The sequence below is a fragment of the Helicoverpa armigera genome, chromosome 2, assembly GCF_030705265.1.
Source record: "Helicoverpa armigera isolate CAAS_96S chromosome 2, ASM3070526v1, whole genome shotgun sequence".
Taxonomy (NCBI): Eukaryota; Metazoa; Arthropoda; class Insecta; order Lepidoptera; family Noctuidae; genus Helicoverpa; species Helicoverpa armigera.
Window position 1 is genome coordinate 14,663,793 of NC_087121.1, and position 21,359 is coordinate 14,685,151.

At 33.7% G+C, this 21,359-nt stretch overlaps 1 protein-coding gene across 3 annotated transcripts in view; it reads right to left on the reverse strand.

Moving 5' to 3' along the window:
• LOC110371362 (putative inorganic phosphate cotransporter) overlaps positions 1 to 15,867 on the reverse strand; it is a 30,750-nt gene extending 14,883 nt beyond the window's left edge. The window contains exons 1-3 of one of the 3 annotated variants that reach the window (XM_064040888.1): positions 15,738 to 15,867; positions 13,962 to 14,105; positions 3,637 to 3,842 (exon numbers count right to left, since the gene is read on the reverse strand). In XM_064040888.1, coding sequence (XP_063896958.1) covers positions 3,637 to 3,842; positions 13,962 to 14,073 — 318 coding nt within the window. In that variant the 5' untranslated portion in view covers positions 14,074 to 14,105; positions 15,738 to 15,867. Of the gene's footprint in view, positions 1 to 3,636; positions 3,843 to 13,961; positions 14,106 to 15,163; positions 15,445 to 15,486; positions 15,574 to 15,737 lie in introns of those variants that run through there. The other 2 variants (XM_049843713.2, XM_021327565.3) reach the window with 2 other exon arrangements.
• Positions 15,868 to 21,359: the final 5,492 nt, after the last annotated feature.

Sequence of the window (21,359 nt, forward strand, 5' to 3'; positions counted from 1 at the left end):
CGACGTTTTATGATCCAATTTAAATGTACACATTCTCATTGTTAATAAACTCTTTTGCAAAAAAAGCGGGCACCTATGCGAAATCTTAGTTTTAAGGACTTTACGTGTATTTCAAAGGGTTTTAATGATTGTAGTATGTTTCTAGCATCAAAAGAGTTAGCCGAGCATGCGTGAGAGTGTATTCTAAATTTGAATTTTGTACAATTGCTAAGAAATTGGTTAAACCTTGTTATGGACTAATTGCTAGCAGAAAGTTCGTCGGTGTTTCGAAAAGTTTTTGAAGTGATTTTCAGAAAAATGATAATGCAGTTTTAATGAATGATTAATGTACTTTTTTGTTAGATCAAAACATTTTTGAAAATCTATGCGTATTTGATAAAAATTTTTACTGCTCTAAATGGGCTATACTGATGGTTGATGGCAATGTTAAGAGTTTCGGTATTTTAGTGTAAAGCGTTCTATTGTTTAGATATTGTACCCACGTGTTTTAAAATATCGCTTTTTCATAAATAAACACTATTTAGAAGAGTATCAGTACTTTGAGCTGCGACAAAACCAATTGAAAGTAAGCAGTGCCGATCACAACTCGTCTCCTATAAGACATTGACATTTTTGAAATTCTTGAAATTCTACAAAATACGGAAAATAGCGCATAGGCTGTGAGCACGAGGTCTTAAGGTCTCATAATCACTGATTTTTAAACAACCTCGTCTCTTGGGAAACTCCGTAGAACTCTGAAGATCTATGAGTCTGAGCGTTCAAATAGCGTGTTTTCATCCCACGGACATTTGATTAAATAAACTTGCCTACAATGAGATTTTCTGGCATCTACAGCACTTTCCTGCTTAAATCATAACAATAATTGGCTATCTACTCATTTCTTAAGAACCATACGTTTGGCCAATAATTTTGAATTCTTGACTCCCTTTCAGCTAAATCGTCGTTTAGTAACCCGATACCTATGGAGTTATCGAGAGCTTCAACGCGGCAATAATTTGACTTTTTAGATAGCTTTAACCCTCCTCATAATTTTTCATGTGGTTAATTTTAACATTTATCACAAAATTTGGTATTTTTAAATGACAAAGTCCGATAGGAGACGAGTTGTGATCGGCACTGCTTACTTTAAATAGGTTTTGTCGCAGCCAAAGGTACTGACACTCTTCTAAATAGTGTTTATCTATGAAAAAGCGATATTTTAAAACACGTGGGTACAATATCTAAACAATAGAACGCTTTACACTAAAATACCGAAACTCTTAACATTGCCATCAATCATCAGTATAACCCATTTAGAGCAGGTGAAAATTTTATCAAATACGCACAGTTTTTCAAAAATGTTTTGATCTAACAAAAAAGTACATTAATCATTAATTAAAACTGCATTATCATTTTCCTGAAAATCACTTCAAAAACTTTTCAAAACACCGACGAACTTTCTGCTAGCAAATAGTCCATAACAAGGTTTAACCAATTTCTTAGCAATTGTACAAAATTCAAATTTAGAATACACTCTCACGCATGCTTGGCAAACTCTTTTGATGCTAGAAACATACTACAATCATTAAAACCCTTTGAAATACACGTAAAGTCCTTAAAACCAAGATTTCGCATAGGTGCCCGTTTTTTTTGCAAAAGAGTGTATAAGCACAATATATTGGAAAATCTGACTCTTTATGGATGATACTTCCGTGTCAAACCTACCATTAGCTATATCGCTTCATAAAAATAGTCTCTTGCAGTCTTTTTTCAAGTAAAACCATGGCTTTTATAGTTGTGTGCTAAGATTATAGAGGTACATGCTAGGCCACAGCAAAAAATAATAGTGCCAACAGCGCTGGCATAGTTCATTGCACTATTACATGTTCGAACTCATTAGCTAACTAACATTTACTTTCCTTAGTCTTGAACAAAGTAAAGCTCTTTCAGACGTCGACGTCGTTGGCAGGTATTTTAATACTAGTGCAGCAACAAAGTGCGGAGGTCATAGAGAACAAAATGACTAGCGGAGATGTCATTTGACAAAATCTCTTAAGGTGTCTGGGGGACAAGGAACGTTAAGACATAGCTCAGCCTTCTTTGGTACCCGCCCTATTTTTGAAGCAAATCAAAAGCAAGCTCTGACAGATGTCTCTAGGAACCCGAACGCCTTGTTCGTTTAGCAGCAACTGATCGTTTTGGTGACGCCTAACGTACGTTACTTGACCTACAAGAAGACGCCTGGAAGCCCACCAGCTTTATGGAATCTCCGTTCATCTTCCTTCCTCCGTGGTGGAGAAACATGTATTTTAATGACGTATAATTAACGACAACGTGCATACTCGACGGCTTTAGAACCTCACATTTTCTAGTGGTATTTTAGGACATAATGAGGAGAGGAATTCTAGTGGTAAGTACTTTGCTAAAGTCTCGTATGAAATATACAAATTACAGTATTATTACGTAAGTATATTAAATTCATACTTGTGCATATAAATTTAATTATTTTAACATATGGGAAGGTTGCTATAACTTAATCTTTTTTATATTATTCACAATAGAATTTAGTATGCAAAACGTTGCGCTTTAGAATTGCTTTATGTCAAAACTTAAGCTCATGCAGTATACACCTTAACAAAGGAAACTTTAATAATTACTTTATGCTATGCTTTACACGTTACATTATGTACGAATAATGCCATGATTATATGGCAGGAACTTTATTTTCTAACACTCTATTTGTAATTCTTTTACTTTTATACTTTTCTATTAATTAATATGGGTGAATTTAGCGGCGGAAAAAGGCATGAATGTGAACAATGTAATCAACATTTTGAGTATTTCGGATAAAAACTACGAGGTGTAAACATTTTAACCTGTTAAACAATACAAATATAGTAAAGCTTTTAAACATTTTAAGTGTACATGCAAATTCTTATTACATTTACGTAGGCACGGTATCAAAAACTTTTCCAATATTAAACGAAGCCAAAACACGAAGGGATCAACCCGACCCAAACCCGAACTGTGAAAATATAGATTAAACCGCAACTTACAATTTTAATAGGTTATTTCTAATTGACGTCATATAAAAGGCGGTTAATTTATCCCTATAATGGCTTATAAGGGTAAAAGGCAAAAGGTAAATAAAGTAGGCACTCGTTAATGAGCACAATTTTGCGGTCACGACTTTTCCCTTATACATTATACATACGTCATTACTGAACTGTATGCGAAGATAGGAGTCGTTGTGGTTAGTGGAATGCTTAGTGGTGAATTTGCTTTAGTAGCTTCCTTTGAAACTATTGACTAATCAACAGGTGTGTAGGATTAAGCCTTGGTCATCTCACTATTTCATGTATTTCGGATCCTAATAAATACTATGTATGTGAATTTACGTTTGTTTATTTGTAACGCATTTCAGGTACAACTTGGGAAGGAGATAAAGGAGATAAGATACGTGTAATGGTTCCCTACAAAAAAAAATAATAATGGGACAGTAGCTCTATCTATCTGTCTATCGTGATTTTATAAGAAAACTGCAGAACTGATTTAAATGAAAGCCTTTAATATCTCTAAAGGCCCCTCTATACTTATTGTAGGAAACAGTTTTCCCGGTACGTCTATAAAACCGCTATTTACCAAGGAAATACTCACAGGTTTCTCAGCAATAACAGTAGTGACGTTATTAATAAGATCGTCGCTTGGACACGCGTCAGGGTCGACGTAACTGGAGCCTCCGGACTTCGTGCGGTTGACCATCTGCGTGATAGCGAGGTTGAGACAAACGCGCATCGTGTAGGCATTGCAGACTCCTAGGAGACCCATCACGCCGAGGATGTAGCGTTGGGGGATGATGCAGCCTAGAAATAAATTGAAATATAAATTGGTTAGACACTAAAATAAGTATGAATGTAGATGGATGGAGAGGGAAAGAGAAAGACCAAAGAAAAGATGAAGATGAAGAAGAAGGATGGATTGCCTGAAAGATGACATGAATAGGAAGGGATTGAGTGTCAGTATGACGAGTGACAGGGAAAAGTGAAGGAGGAAGACATATTGCGCCGACCCCAAATAAAACAGGGCAGGAGGAACAAAAGAAAAATAAGGATTTTGAAAAAAACGCAGAAAAAAGGTTTCTGCTACGTCTTATCATAGGAGTATCCTTCAAACAACCAGAACGAAACGGCGGTTAGTATGACCAATCATATAATTGTGAACTACCAACGAAGCGAAAACTTCCACAATCCCATCACCAGTTTCTTAATTAAAAACACAGATACGAGACAATTTATAACTGGAATCAATAACCAACACAAAATACACCATCATCATCATCATCATCTCAGCCATAGGACGTAATCTGCTGAACATAGGCCTCCCCCTTTGATCTCCACAGAAACCTGTTGGAGGCGATAATAATCTACCAGATTGACATAAATATAAACAAGTCTCTTATCAAAGTGCAGGTCAGTAACAGCAGAAAAACACAGCAACAGCTTACGTTCTCAATTTCCCGCGCGTGATTCTACTCGATTGAAGGAAATGGGTTAATCGGGTATTTACCGAACGACTCACTTAGCAATGTGACACTGTATAGTGGAATGTCAATAGATTGGATATCTTTACTAAGTTATACAAACAACAAGGGTATTGATTAGAAAAATCTTGAAAAAGATTTTTGTTTTGAAAATCAACTCTACTTATTTCTGATTGGTTTCAAATCGACACCTCAAGAGAAACAACTATTAAATCATTATGCCAAATAAAACATCATGATTATTTTTAGACTTTTCATGCTGATCTCGATGAAATTGACTCTTCTATAATATCCAGGGGCAAACTTTGCAAAGTTTTGAAGAATTTGAAAGAGGCGGAGTTCAAGCACCTAATTATTGTGTATGAAGTTGTTTTAGAAGCATATATATTTATTAACCAAGCTTCTATTTTGTGATTATTTCGTTCGCTCCTACCAAACCAAAGGGACTACAAGATTATGGTTAGACCTGTCCGTCATCATTGTTCACTTCAGGGTTATTTCTACACACTATAAGACACTTCCATGTTTAAGTTATTCATTAAAATGACCTAATATAACAGACATAAATCATCAACACACACTCAATAATACATTTTACATCGTTCGAAGTCATAAAACGGTTTTTATTACTCATCTTTTTCAAGGCTCACCTGTTCCCAACATGGTTAATTGGTTATCCATTAAAGGTATTATTCATTACACAATACCCTTAAAATTGGCTTCGTAAATACAAAATCAAGGACGGCGAACCCAATTTAGAGGATAGTTTCTCAACTCACTCCCACGTTAAAGCCCTTTACTTTCGATTTAGAATATCCTATAGCGAAGGTTCAACGCTCTTTGAAAGTATCAAATTCTAATTGCAAAACAGTCTAGCTTGAATTACCATACTACGTTGAGAAATGTGCGTCCTATGTATGGATAGATGGAGCTTTATCAGTTTTAAGTTACTGTTCGTCCTTAATATTGACGAATTCTAATAAATCTATTTTTAGTACCTATCTGGCTGTATCTACTAATTGCGTCAGATCGTGTGTAAGGTTCTAGTTGGTATGCTCATCAAATAGGTGAATAACATTGCAACTGTTAGCTCCAAAGTTCAATGAGAAAATAGTATTCTGTGGATCATGAGCCAAGTTAGACTCCGCGCCAAGACTCAAGTCTAGCGGAATCTTATGGTACAATTTATTTTTGCATACATAAATTGTACACAATTACTTAGCAATGGCATATAATAATACACTAGTGCCACGTCTTTCAGACTTGAGTCCTGTCCTAAATCGAACCGATTTTTTGTAAAACGTCTGTCTCCTCCGAGCCTTTTCCCAATCATGTTGGGGTCGGCTTCCAGTCTAACCGGATTCAGCTGAGTACCAGTGCTTTACAAGAAGCGACTGCCTATCTGACTTCCTCAACCCAGTTACCCGGGCAACCCGATACCCCTTGGTTAGACTGGTGTCAGACTTACTGGCTTCTGACTATCCGTAATTTTTTGTAAAACGTACTGACCAGGATTTACCGACTGAATTTTTACTATCAGCGAACTGTACGATTACTATTCTGTCAGTGTGTTCTATTTTTCTCCTACAAAAAATCAGTCGTTTATTGGTCGTGGGCGGGCAGCCTAAGAAGGCGTTCCATCCTAAGATACTGTTTATCGTGGACATGCCCATTTCTGGATCATCAGTGACGAAAGAAATTGCACATAATAAAGCATGCGGTAGCGTAGGTTGCAACCCACAAGCTAGTTAACATAGAGACTATAATTCTTCTTAAGTACCGTGTAACGTCACTCTTTTGGATAACTTAAGTGATATATAGTAAAATATGCAGTTTACTTTATACCTAATGGGTTTTTATTTGAAAGTCTTACGAAAAAAAAGCAGTCGAGGTATTTTTTTAGCATCTTCGAGGTAAGCGCCCAACTTTTTTGTACTGAGGCATAAGATTTTAAAATTCATGATATAGAATAACATGGATTAATATATAACACAGGCTACCTAGTGGATAAATGAATAAATGAGCTGTTTAATAATTTTTCAAACTAGCGATTCCTCAGATCAGCACGTATAGGTAAGTAAATAAACAAACTCTTCAGCATTATAATACCTATACCTAAACATAAATTACAAATACATGCACCATATTGCCTTTACAAGATAAGTCAATGATAACATACCGACATCAAAAAGTTCGTCATGCGTATAATTACACGGTTATTCAATCAAAGGGGATCTTAATCAAGATCGAGCGTCTACAGTACTGATTGAGGAACGTACTTCATTTGTTTGTATGAACGCTAAGTGGTTGCTTTGTGATTTTGTTTAATTAGATCAAGATATTTTTGTGTTTAGTATTTGAAAATGCAATTAGTATGGATCAATAAATTCTGTAGATTTTGTTTTGCTAACCATCACCTCTCTTTCTTTCAAATTGTTTTCTTTTGCTTGTTTTAGTTTTACCCAAATTACTAGCCGAATAAAATATAGCCTATGTTATTTGCTAAGAGTGTAGCTTTCCAACTGTGAAGATTTTTTGAGTCAGTTCACAGCCAGTAAACAAACAAACAAAAAGTTTCCTTATTACTATATTAATATAGATAGACTAAATTGGCAAAATTAAAGATAATATTTCCTTTAATGGTTTTATACTAGTCATTATCGCTGTTTGTGATTTTATCTCAAACAGCCAGATACTAGACAGGCAGACAGAGAATATTGTAAAGTGATATATTAAATGACTCACTAAATAATTGATTCGCTCTATGCAATGTTGAAAATTGATCAAACTCAATACGTAAGGTACACATGTTGACTTTCGACAATCAAAATTAGAGCATCTTATAAATGGAGTTAACACAAAAGATAGAAAAACGCATATCTATTACAATGTTGTTTTACGTATAACGTTATTAAAATGCTAATTTTATCTTATTTACACTTTTACTCTTACTTATAGGAAGTCTTTATTTATCTACTGCTTTACTATATCAACTAAGTGCATTTGATACCTACTGAAAAACAAATATTTAATGAACTACAAACTATTATATCATTATTTTAATAAGCGCAACATTAAGTATGTTATCAACAGTTTTGTCACCTGTTTCAGTTATGTAAGATAATATTTCATCATACTTTATCAATTTTGTTCTATTTACGTAGTTCCTATCAATTATTTACTATGGATTTATAGAATTATTTCAGTAGTTGCGGCGCATGCCTTTATTTTTAGTGAAACTTATCATTCGTCGAACATTCTCGGTTATCATTCGGAATATTTTTGGCATTCGTTACAGGTCGTCAGAAGCAAACCTCTGACAAACAGTCTTACCAATTACAAGCTCAACACTATATATTTACTTAAAACTAGCTTCCGCCCGCGGCTTCGCCCGCGTAGCGTTCAGTTATATCGCGTTTCCAAGAGCTTCAAAAGTCTGGGATAAAAACTATCATATGTTCTTTCTCAAGGTCACCGCTATCTCTGTACCAAATTTTATTAAAATCAGTTCAGTGGTGTAGACGTGAAAGCGTGACAGATAGACAGACAGACAGAGAGACAGAGTTACTTAAGATATAGAGAATATATTAATAGACTTTTATCTCATACTCCAGTCCTACATATAAATGTAAAAAAAAAATTGAAAATGCAACAAAGTATAAACTATTTATAGAGCACATATGCTTGCCCTACATGAAACTAACGTGCGAACTTTCAAATTACTCCCGTTAATGTTCTTTGGAAAAGTCTATTATAGTCAGAGTCATGCGTCAGGTACGCGGGAACTACATAATATTACTGCTGCAATGTATTCGTAAAAGAAAGTTGGTAACTTTGCCTGAGAAACATTATGGTACGGACAATGAATACGGTAATTGTCGAGTATGAATAGATAAAGTGCGACATTACTGTCTCAGCAGGGTAGGTTTGAAATGATACAATTTTATATTGTTACTGACTTTTTTTGCATAGTAAATGTGTGTGTAAATATCTGACATACCTAGAAATAATGGGAAAAAATACATTATAGTTTTTTTTAGTATTTTCGTTTTTTGTATAATTATGCTCACTGAAATACAAGTAAAGTGGCTGCGCTCTATGGCATACTGCATACTTATAGGTAAGTAAGAAACATCATTCGTTGAAGCATTATGAATGAACAACTTTGCGACTAGATTGTAAAAGTTCAACCCAGTTATTGCATTTCCAATTGCAGGTCAATTCATTAACTTTATTAAAATTACTTCATTTACTTTTTTTTCTTCGTAGATATTGTATGAAAATATCAATAGTATTTTTTGCTATTTTGCACTTTTGTGTCAGTAGCATGCTTGTATGTAATTCCATTTGTAGTACTAATACGTACTGATAGTGTTTTATCAATATATTTCCATCTGAAGGTCACACGAGGCTTATCCATTTGAAAGCTCTCACTCTCAATGACACTAACAAACTGATAGGAAAGTGCTTATGCAGACCTATTCACGCTAAAAGCTCGGTTTCCTACGCAACTGTAGAATTAAATGTCGTAATGAGAATTATTTAATTTATCCATCTGTAGAGAAGATGTATTTAACATACACGAACACCATAATTCTTTTCGCAAAAATTAACACACACACAGTGAGTTTATGAAGATAGATTTAAATATTAATTAAAGTATATTGCATGTGAACTTCATAGAAGAGCATCAGTATTTCCCTGTCTGATTTTCATAAACGAAACACTTCAGGCAGCTTTTGCTTTACACAATTTTTTATAGAGGGCAACAAATAAACTTTGTACCAATTTTTATCCAGGAAAACTTCCACATTGGAGCTTCATTTGAAAGGATCATAATGTCAACAGCTTAATAAATTAATCCGTTTATTGCACTAATGATGTGACTCTACTTTATACACCCATATTTCACATGTAACACTACATAAATTGACTAAAATTTAACATTCTGCCTACTATCGAAGGCCTACATTTACATGGAAATCCTTCGTTAAAGTGTTCCTCTTAATCCGAGCAATCGCCGTTATCTGCTGGCCGCTGTCCAATGTTCAGATGCCGTTATGCATCGCGTCAAGCTCAATTTGTTTTGCAATCGCGTTAATTTGCAGCTGCCACTAATGATTTGCAAATAGTGTAGCATTTTGAAAAGGTGCAATATTCGATGTAAGGGGAATTTGAATCGATAACTACTTTCGGCTATTCCTAATATTCTATCTAATCTATATGTCTGTTGATTTGCTTAGGTAGGTACTAGAGATATAATTATTATATTAGTCCCATATAAGTAATGTCGTGAACGACCGTGAGGGGGTATAAAGAAACGTATGTTTTGGTGAAATTAAGAAAAAAAAACTTGGCCGAATAAAGAATCTCAAAAAACGTCGTATAAAACGGGTTCAATAAATCTTATAAAATATTCTTTAGTGTCATTGATGGAATGATTTCCCGCATTTTTGTTTGATAACCGAGTATTTTAGTTTGCAAAGTTTGCGATATTGCAGTAACGAGGAAGCTGGTTAGGTACTTATATTACAGGTCAGAGGTCAGTGAACTTTCGCTAAGCAGGAGCAAATGCTTATTAATTATTTAATTTGCAATCTAATCACGTATTCATTTCCATAAATAGCTGATTACCTATTAAGTTTACCTATTTGCATTTAGATTTTTTTTTAGTATTAGGTACGTTCGTTTCATAATTTTAATGTTGTTTCCCAGGCATTGATAGATTTAATAATATTCTAGTGTAGCTAAATTACTTCCGTACTTATAATCAACAATCGTACAAATTGAATTATATAACAGTTTATTAACATTAGCAGTCATATCAAGCCACCATATAAATATACGAGTTGAATACTATTACTATAAATAGTTTCTGATTAGGTATTCACGTTATAAATTGTAGTCACAAATAGTTTTACATGTCTGTTCGCCTTAAATAATAATATAACAATGCAATATTGATGACTATGCTAGTTACCTACATTTAAATAACGTGTTATTAGAATAAAATATATTAAATAACCCATGTCCGTGTCTGTTCGCAATAAACTGAAAAAGCACGGGGAAACGAGGTGGATTTGAGTGGGACTTGTACTCACTAAATAGTGTTCGGCTTGGATAAGTATGATGGGCCTCCCTCGCATTCTATTATATCTATTTTGGCTCCGATATTATGTATATGCGTTCATTTATATTTCTATACTAATGTATACTATGTAATAAGGATGAAACATTTTTGTTGTACATAAAAGGCTACGAAACTACTGAACCGATTTGAAAATTTATTTCACTGTTATAAAGCTACACTATCCCGGAGTAACGGTAAATTAAATTTTATCCAGTTACGGCAATAAGTTTCCCCTGGATTCGGGTGAAAGCGCGGAAAAAGAGCTAGAGTCATAAGTATGAGCCACTCTACCTTGTAGATATTAAATAGGTTGTACGCTAAGTATATTATATTAATAGGAAATACAATACTTGTATGCAGTTGACCACAAAGCACATGATATATTTAATATCTAAAGTGTACTTGTATGAATTTTACGATGTCATTACTCAAGACACACATAAAATAAATAAGTACCTAGAACTGATCCTTGAACGAATTTCATATGACTGTTATTTTAAAACGGTAAATCAATTATTAATTATCATCTGCCTAGCCTATTCCCAGCTATGTTGGGGTCGGCTTCCAGTCTAACCAGATGCAGCTGAATAGTAGTGTTTTACACAAAGCGACTGCCTGTCTGACCTCTTCAACCCAGTTACCCGGGCAACCCAACACCTCTTGGTAAGACTGATTGTCAGATGTTCTGGATTCTAACCCTAAGTACTCGTAAAGACTGCCAAAAGATAGTAAAATGACAGCAACCGGTTACAAAATTTATTCAAATTAATATAGAGTAGTAAATATTTCCAGTTCCCAATAAAAACTATTATGACGTATGTAGTATTTTTTGCTTAATTGCTTATTCAGTAACTTGATCCGATACCTTTGTAACAGGTTTTTATAACGAGTTTTTAGCAAAGGTTATGGTTCTGTTATTTTGAGTGGATTAGGATTATAATCCAATTTTGGTCCTGATCAAAAATGATCTTATTTTGGGGATCAAAAGTTTCACATTGTGGTTATAATTGCAAAAATACATGATGTGGCAATACTTTATGTTGTGTATGATTAAAAAAATTAAGAACATTCAAGTATGTACCTGCGTAAGTTTATTTCAAGGATATAACAGTCATTAAAAATTCATTGCCTTAGTACCTATGTATATATATTAGGTAATTAAATCAACACATTTAGCGATGCCGAATGGTAATTAACAAACAGTACTTACAAACACCCCAAAAGGGCTTATCTGCACTTCATTAACGTAACATATAACCAAGTAAATGTTTTAAGTGTTATACGTAAATAATGACGTAACGATAACGTTCAGGAAACCTGCTTGAATTGCATTATTTATCTACTTATTATCTAATAGGCTCGCGCTGTGTGGCTTCCAAGATACATTAGCGCGTGCATTAGATTGATTGAAGCTTAATGTATCTGTGTATGTATGTTTAAGTGTGTACCTATTTGTATCTGTGTAATTGATGTACCTATGTGTTTAATGAGAAGTGGTTACTTAAGTTGAATCTACCTGTATCTAATATTAACCCTAGATTACTACTCTTGTTGCGACGCACAAAGAAACTACTCATACGCTTGCGAGGCGCATCATATTTACTAATGATTTTATTAAAAACCTATTAGAATGATTGATATTTTTTTGACTGTTTATGTAATTATGTAGATTACTAAAAAAAGAAAAACACAATTTTAATTAATATTTATATATTTTTATTACAAAATCTTTAATCAAATAAATCTTAGAAACAAATTTTAGGAACTTAGGCAATTTAACAATCTTCTCATTAAAAATAAAAAAATAAAAACTTAAATTATACAATACTTTTGAAAAATAGTAAATTATGAAGTAATCAACCAAAAAGAAATAGCAGTGTAACAAAAAAAATATTTTAGATGCATCCGATACATACATGAACTTGATGTATAGATTTTTGGCACTTGGCGCACGTCATTTTGGACATCCTCTTCTTTTTAGATGTATGTACAATAAGAGCAATATCTTCTTTTTTTTTGGCGGTGGTGGACCCTCATTTTCTTCAGAACAGTCATCGGAAGGTTTTTTTAGGATGACTTCAATTATATCCTGGATATCGCTCTTCAACGTAGATGCTTCTAGTAATTTTTGCATCCATTCAGTAGTCAACTGCGTGCTAAGTTTTTTCATAAATTGTCTTCGACTTAGGGGTTTTTCATATTTTTTTGATATGTTATGACAATATATAACATACTAGTATAAGATATGAATTTACAAAAGATATATAGAATAACTAATAATGAACAAAAAACACTAACAAAATAATTTGATTAATAGCGTAAAACTTACATACAAACTACTCATACGTCTTTGGAGCGCCAAGGGTAGTAATATCAAAAAAACTATTACACTTACCGTAATGCAACCACCGTCCTTCGACACATGCTGGCATGGACTGAGATGTCCTAGAACGTGAATGCCGTACGCGCAAAGGATAAAAAGATAAAGCAATATATCAAAAACGCGGGCGCCTCTGCGACGTAGAGTAGTAATCTAGGGTTAAGAGTCTGAAGAGTTAGTTTATTTGCGCTAATGTCTGGCTTGATTTAAAAAATTAAGTCAGTTTTAGATAGCCGGATTTATCTGTCTATCATGACAAACATTGCTGACCGATAATGGCGATATCTAATAATTGGAATTATTATTTCAAACACAACCTAACTCTCGAGGCAAAGAGCATCAAGTACTAGAGAAAATAAAATTCCCCACCATTTTCTATTTTCTACCGAACAACAGAATCCTATCAACCGACTAAATCTCATCGATATCTTATAACCAACACAATACAGTCAATTCGAGTACTTTTCCCATGATTAAGGGTGCATCTACACGGTGCAAGTAGCCTGCTCATATTGAGGCACATGCGCAGGTTACATGCATTTTTAAAAACGTGCGGGTCCAGCGAATCGCGCATGTTCCAAAGTACCCAACTGCATTATATTGTCGTGGTGGCCTAGGGTTAAAGCACCAACCTCTCATGTACGAGTGTGTGGGTTCGGTTCCAGGTCAGGCAAGTACCAATGCAATTTTTCTGAGTCTGCATGTACTTTCTAAGTATATCTTAGACACCCATGGCTGATAAAAAGGTGAAGGAAAACATCTCGAGGAAACCTGGACAATATAGTCTGAAATTACCAACCCGCATTGAGCAAGCGTGGTCAAGAACTTCTCCGCGTGAGAAGAGGCCTGTGCCCAGCAGTGGGACGATGAAAAGGCTGTTAACTTGCTCCAGCTACATGCACCGTATAGACGCACCCTAAAGTCATACTTACATGATCTCAGAGCTCGGGTAAGTCCATTATCTGGTGGGCGAGGAATCCGCGTCTTCTGCCCGAGTAGCTTATGGGCTTGCACCTGAGCTTCTGTGTCGTCCATGTTAGACATGCCTTGTCTACTATGAAAAGGGTTTTGTTAACCTGAAATAGATTGTTACGAGTTATATTGATTTTCTTTAACATATTTATTTGGGAGTAGAGATTGAATTTTTGACGTAAACTATGTACCTATGCACTAAGTTATAATATCTATCTCTGATAGCAAAGCAACAGATGGATGGCTTATAGAAATCCACAGTTAGTAGTCAGGTTTTTTTTACTGGACATTTTAGCGTTTATATTTAATTGTGACCTTGATTAGAATTTTATGACTGTGTTTGTCAATTGGGAAGTTTTATTTAACTATTGTAAATGAGTGTTCATTCACACACTATAGTTAAAAATAGTCATTATTACAGTTCGGTGTGACACACCTGAAAAAATATTTATAAGCCATCCAATACTATGTATTAACGCGGAATTTAATTTAAGCTTAGCGTACCTTAAGACAAGTAGGAGATTGCGCTCTATTTTATAAAATTGACATTATGTTTCAAAAATTTTCCACTTTTTTAAACTAAACCACGACTCATTATTACTACTATTTGTATCAGTAAAACTGATTGGAATAGGTACGTCTAACCCAGACCTTTGGCTCAGTTCAAGAGCCGAGGTTGTTAGATATCAATGTAAAACGATAAATACTGCGTCCATTGTAACTAAGACGCTATTGTCTATACAAATAACGATTATTTTAGAAAATTAGGTTGTCCTTTTCATGAATATCAAGTTCAAGAAATAACTATTAGGTATTATTTTAATGTGACGTGAATGGGTAAGTTAGCTAGTAGGTAAATAATGATTTTCCTCAGCAGAACTATGACTAATTACGTGTTGTTAATGACGATTCTCGTGTAAGTCTATCTCGTATATATCAGGAAAGCATAAAATATTTAGAAATATTTAATATTATATTGTAAAACAAGATACATATTTTACATGTTAAAAGTAACTCTATAATAATAACTGTTAACTTCAGTGCTATAAAATATATGCTTTAGTAAACAAATTAAATAATTAGAAATAGTAATTAAATAATGAAAACCAAAATAAATAACTGACAATATTTCTACAATTAAACACAAAATAACTTCACTTACAAAGTTAATTCGCGAAATAAAATCCAGCAGATTACACTAAACGCACGCAAAAATTGACACAAGTTTCATTATAATAATTGTTTCAAAAATAAATTCACAACACACGTGAATCGAACCGCAAACGCGAGTACAGTGACACAAATTATACGATCTTTATCGTTTAATATATTGTACGAGTATTTATCAATTGTGCACAAGATTAAAGCCTACGGGCCGCGTGGTCGGCGCCGGCGCATAGCGAATATTGTCAACTGTTCAGCGACGCAGCCAACACGAGGTTGTCGGCCTTGAATGGAATAAACAATTTTATACTCCGACGATACCTGTTGCGGGGTCAGCGATGTTGCGGTACAACGCAGCTCAGTTTGAATCGCGAATCCGTTACGATATTACTAACACGATTATTTTATATCGACACTTTTATATGGTGTGAGTTTATCGAATGAGTTTTCAAGAAGGTGCCCTTTTTTCCTGTTTTTTTTCTGTGTAATTGTTAGTTCTTTACGTAATGTTTGACGTAGAGTAAGGTGGTAAATATTTTCGAGCTACTAAGTTATTTTTTTTATTGTCGTACCTATATGTTTCCTTTCATACAGTCCTATGGTGTCTCAATGAAGTGAGTGTTGAGTCTGGATATTTTGTCCGTTCTATTTTTTTAATCACACGATTTTTTCACCAAAAAAGAGAACATTTTGCTACTTTATTTTACACCTGTCTCTATCAGATAGGAAATGTAACGACTACTGTAACGAAATATATGCCAAACTTATTCAAATATTAGTACTAATTCGAACAAATATAAAACATGATTGTCTGACATCATCTGGCAATTGTTATCAGAAAAGAACATTTTACACAGCACAAGAGTACATAGCTATTACTTTTACAGTCAAAACCATCAAAATTAATTTCAATCTCATCAAATATCATCATTAAAATTAATTTCATGTTTTTGTTTGAATTTCAAAGTACTTACTCACAATAGATAGAAATATTTTATGTTATAGTGGACTTGACTTTACTTGAGATTAGTACGTGGGAACGAAACTCGTCTGATTTCCGAATAAACTTGTACGACCACACAAATTCGGAGCGATAAATTATTTCTTCATTGATAGAATCAGATTATTTTATCGTGTAGGCATAGGCACTTAAAAACACGTATCTAAAAAAACTTTTTTAGTTTTTTTTTTTAATAATTTGTAAAATTATTCTGAAACAAAACAGCTCAGTTTTCACTATAAAATAAAAATAATTATAATTTAGTTAATATTGATTTCATGAAAAATCCTATAAAAAGATTTTGCACGTGTCTATCCCCACTTCTCACACTACATGGTTTAGTAATGGCGTTGACTATTTTATAACAAAACAGGTTCTACTAAGCCAACGGAAAACGTCTAGCAAACTCAAACAAAAAATTGTTAACTCATTCGAAGGTCAACCCTATTTTCTCATGACTAAGAGATTAGTATATTTTATATTGATACCTCTTTTGTTTTAAACGTATTCAATTGTTTTTATCATTAATGTCGATGTAAATGGCTGACATAATCAATATACTTACACAAAAAAAATACTTTCACGATATTTTATTTATATTTATTTTAATTAGTCGTGTTAGTTACACTTTTTATAACTCAAGAATAGCTGAACCGTTTAAGTTGCAAATTAAAGTGTTTAGACCCGGGAAAAGGACATAAGATAGTTTTTGTCACCATCAGGGACGTGGGGGAAACCGCGGGCAGAAGCTAGTATATATAATAAAAATGTCGACTTCGTTTGTTTCCTCGCACACTTCATATAGCATTTACTTACGCAGCCGATAAAAACCAGTATGTAGGTTAACATACAGCGACATTAACCTTATTTAATTTGGTACATTTTTATCGATACACAATGAATCAGAAGTTAAGCCGAGTCGGACAATGTTTTACGTTCAATTTAAATATTTTTTTGTTTAACCATGACCTTCGGATTGGATTGTGTGTTCGAGTATTCGGAAATACTTACTCACAAAATCTACTCACAGGTGTATTTACTTCTTAACAAAATCAAGTTGTTATCAAAACAAATGTATCATGTAGATACATTTCTATTACATTGTAATAAATAAATATTAACCTTTAAAAAAATAATGTTAACCTTTGCAGTAATAAATAGGGATTTACCTAAGTAAGACCTATCTTTGATTGGTAACTTTTCTGACTCATAAGAGTTCAGACATTTATCAATATCCCGTTCAGTACTCTCGGGTTATAGATCATATTTATACTACTTGTGTGGTTTTATAGTGGGTTTTGTTAAAATATACAAGTGCCATATAAAAATATGTTTTACGTATAACGTGTCTTATTTGTCAACACCAAAATTAATAATATAAATAAATCCTCGACCTGTTTCTCAATAATAATAAGCCTACTTACAAACAACAAACTTATATTTCTTGTGTTACGGTACCCTAAAAGGAAAGAAGCTCGTAACTCCCAAAGGAGTATGAAGGTAGAAATAGAGCGCCCATCAGCTCAGCGCATCGTAACGATATTAGGAACAAATGTAATAAACAACGACCAAGTTTGCAATTACCGGTCACAAATCCAATTTCCAGCCTGCAAATAAGATACGAAGTAGACCCTAATAAGAAAACTCATTTCAACTGAGTGACTCCGGTTTACCTGACTGTTTGAATTGAACTGCGATGTTTTGACCATCTTGGCTTCGGCATTTAGTATAGCTAGATCTGGTTAAATATCAATATCCGCTCATCGTCATCTTCCGAGCCTTTTTTCCCAAACTATGTTGGGGTCGGCTTCCAGTCTATGGGTGTTTAAATTGACCCCTGAGCATTTTAAAGTCAGGAATACTAAGAATGCCAGCCCAGCACATCAAGCTACTGTACGATCTGTGTAATTTATTTATCGACTTTTTTATTTTCTGAGGTTCAATGTTGATTGGGAAAAAAATACGTTTTAAGTTGCTTTGTCTGCTTTAGGTTATTTTTTAGTGGTTGATATTCAGATTTATTGTCTGCTCTATATGACCTCGTAAGAAATAACAATAATACAGATGACATGTGGGTTAGAATCCACATGTCATCTGAATCAGTTTGAGGACAAGCCCACAAAAAAACGTTTGCCATAAAGTCTCCAATCTACTTGACTGTCGATCTTTATGTACCCACGGATGAACGATTCAGACTAGACCGTAGATATTTAGGCACCTATATTTTTATAACAATTTTATTACTTTCGGAACAGGGTCTATAAAATAAGGGTTAGGCGTTTCTTATTCATAAGACTTAGGTATTTGTTTGGTTGGGATTAACAGCTAGAATATTAAATATTTTGAAGATGAATAAACCGTTTTGACAAACATAGTGTACAATACTACAATACCTCATTTCTGTGTAGTTGTAGGCACTCATGGAGAACAAAATGACAGTTGTACTATAAAGTCACTGACTGATAAATTGTCCAAACAAATGAACAGCATTATTCTGCAGCGAACAAAAATTCCCATACAAATCAGTGCGGCAAACCTCTATAATTACCATTGGCCTCGGGTCATTCATATAGTAGCCTCGTTGATACACCATAACACTGATAGCGGTATTCATTTTAACCTAATCAATCAACTTTATCGGCCCTTGTAGAAAAATGATTGATAGGCGATTTCTTGTCGGATTTATCAGTACACAAACTGGGTTATTATCTGTCTGGCTTCAAGTCTATTTATACTCCGATCGGAAAAGAATGGCTTAAGTATTTATATTATATTGATATTCGACTTTACTTTTGCTTGTTCTATTCGTCTTTATTTGTTTGTTTATTTATAGGACATTGCTCTGCTAGTTGTTTACACTGGATAGCTTTTTATGATTAGCACGAAACATTATTTTTTACGATGTTCTCATGTTTTTGTAGCTTTCTTGGTAACGCCCCCTTCAAACAGAAGATCTGACTTGAATCTAAAGTAAATATTCTGAAAACATATTTGCTTATTTATAACAGAATTATGTAATTTTCAAGGATATCAAATCACGCCACAATCTACACGGTTGCTTATTATGAAATGCAGTGCAATTAAAGTTCTGTCTACAATACACTGTTGACTCTTCTTAAATATCTTTAGCACCACAATATATGTATTCTAAGATGATTCCAAATTTACACCATCTAGAAAAAAAAACTGTTTGCAGGAAGAGAAACCCTGACGTAGCCCCTTAACCTTGGAACAGGCAGTGAGGATATGACCAAGCTACTTATCCCTGGCAATCTGTTTTTATACCAAGGCAGTTAAGATGGACAAAAAACTTATGAAGCCTACTATTCATGAGACCAAATGACGAATGTTTCTATTTATAGATTTTGTTATAGTTACAGCCATTTGAATATTAAAATCGCTAGAAAAAAATATATCTTCTCTAAATGGTATATGTATAGCAATTTCAGTTTCGAATTTCATTTGTATGACGATTTATATAAGTACGACTTAGCCAAAAATACTTTTCTAACTAATAAAAAAGTAGAGTATTTATGTTGATAGGACTTAATGATGTATTTGAATAGAAATATTTTATTTTGATTTTTTAAATATTAAATAACAAAATAATATAAAAATGTGTATTGTTAACGCCTTTACATCATTTATTATAGCACTGTACTCATCACCTTAAAAGACGCATTTTTATCAATGAAGACCAACCAAAGTACATAGGTAACTCTTTTTTACTCAATAAAAAAAACAAAGCTCTACCTTACCTCCATACTTTTTAACACCGACTCGTGCTAGCAAAAATACACGTTTCCGGAGTGACCATGAATTATTTATCAGCGAATATGAGGTATGTGACTAGTTCGTAGTTTATTGACTCTGGCCAACAGTATTATCAGTCTCTGCGCGAAATAACTGACATGAAATGTTGATGAATGTATTTTGTGTGCGAAAGTTTTATTTTCGATTCGCAATATTTTTGTATTGAGTTTTTTTTTGCAGTACACTAGGTGGCAATTAATTTGGGTAAGTAATGAAATCAATACAAATACACTCTGTAAAATACACTCACTGAAAGTAAATAGCATTGTTGGCCATTTTAAAATAACTCCATCGTTATTTTATAACAAAAAGAATTAATGAAAAAAATACATGGTAGAGTTATATGAGAAAATGTAATTAAATACGTTATCTCTGGCAATGAAGAATACTTTTTTTTATTAATATTCCGAAATGACATAAGAGCATCTTTTATAGTTTTAATGAAGGCATGGTCACGAACAGAATGTACTGAAAAGACTATCATCTATGGTAATATCATCATATAATAAAATCATAGAATATAATTATGTAGTTTTATTATATTGTTTTAAAGGCGTACAAAGTCATTTGACTTCACGTGGCATACTAAACCTTCAATTAAACTAAAACAGGTAGGTATTACTTAAAGGTAGGTAATAAAAATATAATCTACAATCCGGTTTTCTGTTGTAAATTTCCAGTATTAAACACTGAATGCGATAACATGGACAGATGTAGAAGAAGTTTATTTACAAGGACCGTGTCTATAAGTAAGCACTGCTTATCTCTTTCTAATCTAGTAAAGGTCGTTGATCTAGATTTTTTTCCAATATAAAAATTATCTCCCTCCCATCATCACAGTTCTCCCTTTACAATATCCTAGGTGGTCTATCTGGACGCGAACGAGTAGCGATGCGGCGCGACGCAAACTGTCATCACCTTTGAAGTGACCAAGAGCAGCAGTGTCTGTTAAATCGCTTTGAATCGCCTCGCGCTTGCCTCGTTTATCCCATGCAGGACGGACCCTTAGTGACAATATTTTATTTACCAATTTTATTTCTGTCGAAGCACGTTTTTCAAGAAACATCAGCATGGTATCGCCTTTTAAAGACAATACAGTACATTATACCGGTTGGTTGCGCAAACTCGTAATTTTATTCATTTAGTGTTGTACCACGTTGTGTTAGTGATGTCATACTTGTGTTTATAATTTATGCTTCTCAAGACCATTGATATCTACTCGTTCATTGTCGCAACGGGTCAAAGTGGATTTTGTCAATGATATGTGATAACATATGAATTTAGTATTGTTTAGATTGTTAGTTGTTAGGCTATCTTTGTAATTTAACCATATTACTACAAAACTACAAATAATTTTAAACTACATTTTGAGCCAAGGGTC